At 45.6% G+C, this 8,284-nt stretch overlaps 1 protein-coding gene and 1 long non-coding RNA gene across 2 annotated transcripts; both read right to left on the bottom strand.

Annotated features, from left to right (window-relative positions):
* Window positions 1-2,239: 2,239 nt before the first annotated feature.
* Window positions 2,240-4,196, bottom strand: LOC120680620. Its single transcript, XR_005677738.1, has 5 exons — window positions 3,941-4,196; window positions 3,512-3,846; window positions 3,159-3,316; window positions 2,693-2,772; window positions 2,240-2,446 (listed from the first exon to the last, which is right to left on the bottom strand). It is a non-coding gene; the product is annotated as an uncharacterized LOC120680620 (long non-coding RNA).
* Window positions 4,197-6,106: 1,910 nt separating this feature from the next.
* On the bottom strand, window positions 6,107-7,773 carry LOC120682961. The gene is made up of 2 exons (XM_039964969.1): window positions 6,805-7,773; window positions 6,107-6,679 (listed from the first exon to the last, which is right to left on the bottom strand). Exon 1 carries the CDS (start codon window positions 7,725-7,727, stop codon window positions 7,080-7,082), a length of 648 nt encoding a protein of 215 aa, XP_039820903.1. The 5' UTR covers window positions 7,728-7,773; the 3' UTR covers window positions 6,107-6,679; window positions 6,805-7,079.
* Between the last annotated feature and the right edge of the window lie 511 nt (window positions 7,774-8,284).

Below are 8,284 nucleotides of genomic sequence, written 5' to 3'. Positions count from 1 at the left end.
GTGGCTACCCTACAATAACACAATTACACTATATTGCTGCCATGCCACCTCCTACTTGATACCTCTTATGCTATGGTATGGCAAGAGGGGAAGAGAGCACCTCTATTTATAACCGCTCATGGGTGTTGTGGTGTTTCCATGTGTCAACTTTCACACCCTTCTTTACAAAATATTTAACTCTAGAATTTTCTCGTCCTTATTCAATTATGGAAAATATATAATTTTAGATAATTATTATCTTACCATGAAGCATGACAACTCCTTTCTCTTGTCTTTTCCAAATTGTTCTAGAACCTAAGTATGCATTGTTATTTCAACACTCCCCCTCAATGCATACTTGTCATCGGCAACCAGACCGTTGTGTGTCACTTCCCTTGAATCTTTTGCGCTTTGCCATTCCAAGCCTTCTTATTCTTCTCTTGTCCTTATGACATGATCCGCTCTTCCTTATTCTGTCTCATACTCTTCAACCTTCAGTTGGAGCTTCCCTACAGACTATGCAACCATGCACCTCCTCTTTCTTGTTCACTCTTCTTCGTGTCTTCCCTCTTGATGTTTCTTTGTATGATGGCAAAATAACTTCAGCTAGTGAAGCAATGACGTACTTGAGATCAAGTAGTTTTGAAATCCAAACATCCCCACCATGCGCTTTTGGTTTTTCATGGATCGCTAATGCTCCATTAGTGTCTGCCCCGTACTCTTGCGGCTCCTCATCTTCATTGTGACTAGGCTCTATTTTCTCATCTCTAGTATCTTCTTCCTCATTGCTTAGAGTCTCTAGGTTTTTATCATCATCACATTCAAATACAATAAATCTAGTAGAAGTATTTGGATCTCTTACCTCCGTCGAGAAACTAGTTCTGCAGCTCATTCTTTTTCTTCTTCATATTCTTTGGCAACAACGCTGGTTGGTAGACTTTCACCTTTTGTCAAGTCTTCTACGAAGTAAGCTCCACCATACCATCTTCAGTTGTGATGCATGCCTCTGCATCTCACACTTCACTAAGCCATCCAATCTGAACAATTTCTTTGGTAGTAGCCACATTTCCTTCTAGGTGCCTCCTTGTACTCGGACAATGCCCTTCTTGCCACCGTGGAAGCACTCACCTCTTCTTCTCCTCTCATTCTGGAAGCACTCACCTCTTCTCCTCTCATTCTTGACTAGCTCCTAGTCATCTATTCACCATTGTTATCTTCATGAGCTTCCCTTGTTGTTCTTCTTCAGACAATAAATATCACCTCTTGTCCACTCCTTTGCTTCTCGGTGGACTCTTTCTCCTGATGAGGAGCGCCACTCTTTCTCCAGATGAGGAGCACCTCCTCCTCATCCTTCTCCTCCAAGATGATGTTGCTCATCCGCTTGCCTGATGCCTCCTGATTAGTCAATAAATTCTCCAACTACACCAAGGACAACTATATTGGTCATCCGCTCACTGCAACCATAAAACCATTGTACTCGGGTCTTAGGCCATTGATGATGAGCCTTCTCATCCGAGCTTCGCTAACTTTCTCCTAAAGACTAAGCTAGGATATCTTTAGATGTGTCCCGGTGCATTCTGCCCTTTGTTAATCCTGTTTGTGCATCTACTATTGATTGTGAACACGTTGGAATTGGTTATCATGACATCCTCAAACGTGAACTGTTCCAATTTGCTCATACAATTTCTCTTCTTCTTTGTGTATAACCAATTGGATTATGTCTTTGCACATTGGCTAACTTTCTTTTAATCTGCAGTGGAATCTGTGGAAGCTGGTATGGGTCGAGTGCCATGTGATCCGTGTCCGCGTGCATACTATTGCAATGAAGGTGTGTCCAAATTTCACCAAGCCATTAGTTGAGGCAATTATGTGCAATTACTATCTATGTTGGGAAATTTGTTGAGGCCTTTAACGTCCCTTTTGTAGTAGTAGACATTCTCAATAAACTTCATTCTTGACCTTTTCTCTTTTGGAAAGTTGTGCCACCGCCGAGTAGTAATTCTTGAAAAATTAAAATGAACTGGATCACCATTTTTAATTTATTCCCAAGGACGAGTTGTTCTTCTAGGGGGTAGAGACTAAATTAGTGGACTGGACAAACCAGCATCGAGCCAAGAAGAAGGGAATCACGCCCTGCTTTGGATCCAGTTGGGCCATGAGGTTAGTTCTGTTGTAGGGGAACAGTATCGACGGTAGAACAAATATTATAATCCATCTTCAGTTAGCGATTGAGTTAGTTTTTGTTAGAGATTGAGCTCGGTTGGGGATTTGCAATCTCAGTTTAGTAGTTGTAATTAATAGCTTGGTTGAGGGGCAAACACACCGAGGCATACATATGAAGGTTTTTGTAATAATATGGAGACTCAAGCAATGTAGTTGAATCTATCTTCTCCAACCTATGTTGCATTAGCAGATGCAATTCCATGTTTTTCTCCAGGACTTGGGGCAACTGGAGCACCAGTAATGCCTGCAAGCATTCATCAACTAGTATTAGACAGAAAATCGCAATCAGTAATTTTTAAGCTGCCAAGAGCACCATGCAAGTGTCAAGAAACTGCAGTGCACAGCCAGCAGACAAAGAACCCAGATTGCAAGCACGAACAAATGACAGTGACATAACTAAACCATAACCCAGCAGCCAATAAATAAATCAGAAATGTATCGAAATGATTAATGTAAGAGAAATCAATCTTAAATGGTGATGGTATGTTACCTTCACCACAAGAATACTGAAGCGAATGTTCCTCAATCTTCTCTATTTCACCAACTACCGGTGAGGTACCAAAGCTTCTTCTGAAGATCACACATATTTGTTTGTCATTGCAAATAAAATTTTATCAGTCATAACTCATAAAGTGAACTAACCAACAGGTCCACTAATGCTTCACATTTTGGAAAATATTGACTGAACTGGAGAAATTGGAGCAAGCAATGGCTGGATGCACGCAATTTTCTCCACAGTGTAATATTCGACTAGCACAAATGGTATTTCGAAAGAATGACAAGGAAAGCACAATCACACCAGAGCCATTCTACTGACAAGAGAGAAAGCAAAGGCAATATACTGTAAATTATATAGTAAAGCAAAACAAAATGTATAAACTAAATCCTGGTCACGTATCAGCACACCAGCTGACGTGTGAACTTAAGAAAGATGAAAAACAAGGCAAATGTCTTACCAATCATTGTCTCCACCCAGGCCATTGGGTTACGTGATAACCCTGCCATTGAGATTAAAACTTATGTTCATCAACGAGTGCTCATATACAGGAATAATCAGGTTTTGACTAATTGACTTTATGATTTTCCAAGTAAATCCCTTGCTGAAGGAAACCGCCTGCATGAATGATGAATGAAACAAGGTGTTGAAAGATATGCAAAGGAAGAAACAATGAACAGAGAGGTCATAATCGCATTAGCGCGATGCATATATTATAAAAGAACAGGCTGATTGATTAGCAAACAGCAACAAGCTACTAGCACTAGAAATAAAAGGGGATCGGAAGATGAATGGGCTATCGATTTAGGCCACCTGAGCTCTGGGTGGTGGGAGCGCACGTGGAAGATGGTGCGGATGATCTCTGCGCAGTGGGGGTCGGCATCCATGACGGACGGGTGAGCATCGAGTCGCCAGTCGAGGAGTTGGACCATTTGGGCGCCCGCCGGATTGCCGTGGGCGAGGTCGTCGAGTTCGTTGAGTAGGGCAATGAACCTCAGGGCGGTGCGGGCCTCCACCCCCATCTGGTCCCGCGACGGCATGAAGCGGCTCATGTACCCTTTGGCCTCGTCCCACCGGCCACCCTCCACCAGGCGCTGCAGGAAGCGCAGGTCGAAGAAGGCAGGCGATGAGGCGTCTCGTTGTTCAGCCTGGGATGGGATGGATCGATAGAGATCGGGGTGATGCTGATGCTTTGGGGAGAAGAAGAAGAAGAAGTGAGCAAAATTTGAGATGGCCGCTTACGAGTCGAAGGTGGCGGAGAGGTTGTTGAGCCGGAGGAAGGCGAGGAGGCGCCGGCGGCGGAACAGCTTCAAGCAGCCGTAGTCCGGGTGCTGCGCCACGTCTCGCTCGCCGGGGCTCGCCATCGCGCCCGAACCGGCCGGCCGGTCTCTCTCGATTCGTCGATTTGGGAAGATCGCCGCGGCGCGCTCTTTCTCCGTTGCGCTGCGGGGAGCAGAGCAGCACCTGCGCTTCTTATGGGGGGCGTGTGGGTTGGAGCTTTGGGTTGGGGTGGCCGTGGCCGTGGCCGTGGGTTGGGTTGGGGTTGGGGGATTTTTTTTAAGCCTCTCATCTGGATACAGTTGTAGCATCTGTTCGTATACAGACACACACCTATACCACACACACGCACACCTCACACACACACCACAAGTATACAACCAGACCTACAACTATACACAGATATCAAGACGCGTCCTTGGAGAGATCACTAGAGTCATCGAGGCTCCGGCGATGGGCGCATCACAATCCCTTTGTAGCTCCACGCGTTGAGAGGCTCATCTGAGATTATTTAGAGAACCTATTGTTCCCGGGTGCGAAATCCGCGTCGAGCGGTGCTCGAACGCGGACGGCGGGCGCTCCACCGAGTGGACCCAGCCAACCAAGCTACGGCTTGTTCGCGGTTGGGGTTGGGGACTTGGGGTGGCGTGGGGTCGGTGCGCAGGTAGCTGGGTTGGGTTGTGGGTTGCGGAAGCAAATCGCCGGTTCTTAAATTTAGTTTGACAGTTTGAGTATATTTAGATCCTTATAAATTTTTGAAATGCGCATTTATCTGTTTAAATTATTTACAGTATCACGTGGGGTACAAAATATTTTTTAAATATATTAAAGTTATATAATTCGTTCAAATATAAAGTTATATAAAAAAACCGTATATACATCAAAATCATAACAATTAACTTGTAGCGGAAAAGATTTATATAAAAATTTGTATAAAAAAGAAACTAATACGAAAAAATTGTAAAAAAAGAATCACAAAATAAAAGGATAAGTTTTAGGAAACAATGGAAAAAAAATACTTGGGCATAAGTTTTGAAACAAATTTTGAAGAAAATTTAGAAAATATATGAGTTGAGCAAAATAATTAAAAATACAATTAGGTCCACATGTACCTTCATATAAGCAGAAACACTTCCGTTTATAAATTAAAATATGATGATTTGGAATTCACATGATACAATTTTTTTTGAAAAGGGAATTTTTATTAATTTCAAAGTGATACATCAAGATGATATATTGTTTTGAAATTTTCCCGACCTCTGCCAGAAAGACACACAACCTACAAAAAAGACTTATTAAGCTGAACAAACTAGTGACTATCAATTCTAAGACTAGACAATTCACATGATACAATTGGCAAGTTTAAAGACCCGAATATGAATTTTTGTAAGTTTAGGGATCTGAATAGCCCTACAAACCAAGTTCATGGACTGGCCATGTATTTTACTCGGGTTGTGGCTTTCTCGGAACCCTACAAGCGGACGAGTCTCCTCTGTGTTCTCCTGACGAGTGGGTTCATGCATCAGCAGATTTCACCTATCAGCCTTATAAAAAAAAATGATTTCACCTATCATCTGCTGGAGCTGGAGTCCTTCTGTAATAGCTATATGACAGCTGGAAGGCTAAATTCGGGTAATTAATGCCGGTTTGGTGCCAAGTCCCGAGCGTGTTCCGCTCAACAACACAAATGCACGGCAGAACGAAATTACGAAAAGTACAAAACATAACCTGGGTAAGTAGGTTCCACAGTAATAAAATCATACCAGCTGAGTTACACAGAGTTTCGTAAATATCAAGCAAATTTGATATTACAATGCAATGAATGCATCATACAAGCTGGGCAACTGGAGTGCTGGACCATCGTGTGGCCAAACGCATGCATGCATGGCCTGCCAGCGTTGCGGAGCTTGGGACTTGGGAGCTGGGGTCGACGGTGACGAGATGGTGGCGAGCTGTCTAAAAAGAAAAGAAAAAAGAGAAAAAATTTCTCTTCTCCCAGTAAAAAGCTCAAAAAAAAAGAGGGGGAAAATTTGCTGCAATCTTACAGAGGGAATACCCAATACCAGAGCGAGCTAAAGATTTTCATAAGAGCTAACTGCAATCTCCTCGTAGTCCATGCACTTCAATCTTTACATCAAGCAAAAATAGCATAATACAATGAACTTCTAATAAATTAGGGACATTCTGCTCATATTTCCTGAAGATTCACGTACAGTGTGTAACTGCAGGTTGCAATAGTTCTCCTGCTAGAATGCCCCTCTAACGCAAGGGAGGATGGCCAACGAGGAAAATAGGAATAAGATGCAAACGATTATTTTAATTTAACATGTGTGGTGCAAACTGTTCAAGAACTTGGATCTCTACTGCCGGTCTCCATTCTGCATGCATAACGCCTCCAGTTGACAATTCGTTGGACGGCAAATTAGCGTCAGTATTCCAAGTAGTCCAGGACCCACCGGCTAGAGGTGGCATAAGTAGAAAACCATCTTGTCCGCCTTTTGGCCAGTATTTTCTGTCGAAACTAAAGGCTACCTTCTGGATTCCTGAGGCCCTTGTCAGTATGAACTGAATGAACTGGAGTTCGTCATCAATTCCCATCAACTTCTCGAACTCTGCCACCTGGAGATGAGGTAAGGAGAGCTCGTGGGATTCCCAGCTGGGGGCCGAGTTATCACACGAGAGATCCAATTCTGGGTCATTCTTCTGCAGTGAAGATATGGAAGGATATATGCATCAATATTCAGCTTATGGGAAAAAAAGGGAACTGAGAAACAAACTTTATTTAGCATGATAGTGTATATGGACTGAAGGCAGAATATTAATCTTACCCTGCAGCAAAAATTTAGGCTGAGGTATCTAATACTACTGCATTGTGCAAGGAGACTTGCTATTGCTATGCCAACTGCATAGGAACAACGTCGTTCCCATAGTGTGAAACGAATTTTCAAGGATGCCACATGAGGAAGCTGCGGAACCGAACCTTTGATTATGTCAACGTCTTGCTGCTTTGCTTGATCAAATTAAGTAAGGTCAAAAAATCGAAAAATAATAATAGAAGTGGTAAACAAATTAAACATTGTCAACCAACAGAACTAAATCTCTACTATATGCATGTGGATGAGTCAGTCAGAGAAATTTTGCAACACGCCGACGACACGAGGCGGGCAAGCAGGCGGGCGCCACCAGCTTCAAGCATCATGTTTTCAAGTGAGAGATCCGTGAGGGACGCGAACGCTTGTGTCGAGGGCAGCCGAAGTCTGACGGAACTCAAGTTCAAGCGCATGGTCTCCAGCTTCGCGGAGCTTACTAGCTCGTCAAGGATCATCACAGGATGCCTACTGTAGTAAGTGTCGTAGTCGTCGGGTTGTTTAATGGAAGGCGACGGCAGAATCAACTTGAAGTTTAAAGATTTCACCGCGTGCTGCATAGCGTATTGGATCCACCCCTGCGCGGCTTCGATGACCGACGGAGGCACCGGCTGCTTTAAAGCCTTTGATGATGATGCTTCTTCTCGGGGTTCGACCATGTCGAACGAGATCTCCAGGTGCTCGAGCGCGGGCTCCTTCTGGGCAGCGCGGTGCGCGAGGGCGTGGTCGACGAAGGCGACGAACCGCCCGGGGCCGCCGGGCTCCCTGAACTCCCGCCGCCATCTGTTGGAGTCGAAGCGGAGGGCGGCGACGCGCGTCCAGAGCGCGCGCCACCGCCGCGAGAGCGCGTGGGTGCGCACGGCGTCCCTCGCGTCGGGCAGCATCTCGAGGGCGCGCACGAGCAAGTCATCGTTGAGCTCGCTGATCAAGCCGCCGCCGCCTCCTCCGCCGCCGCCGCCGCCGCCGCCGCCGGGTAGAGTAGTCGATTTCGACCTGCTCCGCACGCCCATCGTCGCGTTGTCGCTAGATGCGATCGGGCTGATGATCTGCCGGCCCTTTAATACGTGAGCGGAATGGATGGAAGGCCAACGATGCATCATGGGCTGAGTTGAGGCTAGTAATTGAATTTGTTTCGGCCATCGCCCAAGCCTTCTTGTAACGAAAGCCCATTGGATTCGTATAGCCCGGCACGGAGCAGCTGGTCGGTGGGCTGCCGTAAGGGCCGGCTCAGGCGTACGGCACGTGAAGCGGAGGCCCATGGGTCAAGGATGAAGCTGGGCAGAGGAACACAATTCGAAGCTGCCTTTTTTTCTCCGATCCGGGAGGCCGCTTGGGTTGCTCCCGCCGCCAACCAACCGTCTCTTCTCGCGCTCCCGTGTCCGACCGGGCCGTCCCCTCAACCCGCCACCGCCGCCGGCTCTTTTTTTTTTTTGAAACAGGA

The sequence above is a fragment of the Panicum virgatum genome, chromosome 7N (assembly GCF_016808335.1).
Source record: "Panicum virgatum strain AP13 chromosome 7N, P.virgatum_v5, whole genome shotgun sequence".
NCBI lineage: Eukaryota > Viridiplantae > Streptophyta > Magnoliopsida > Poales > Poaceae > Panicum > Panicum virgatum.
This window is presented reverse-complemented; position numbering and strand designations above follow the sequence as displayed.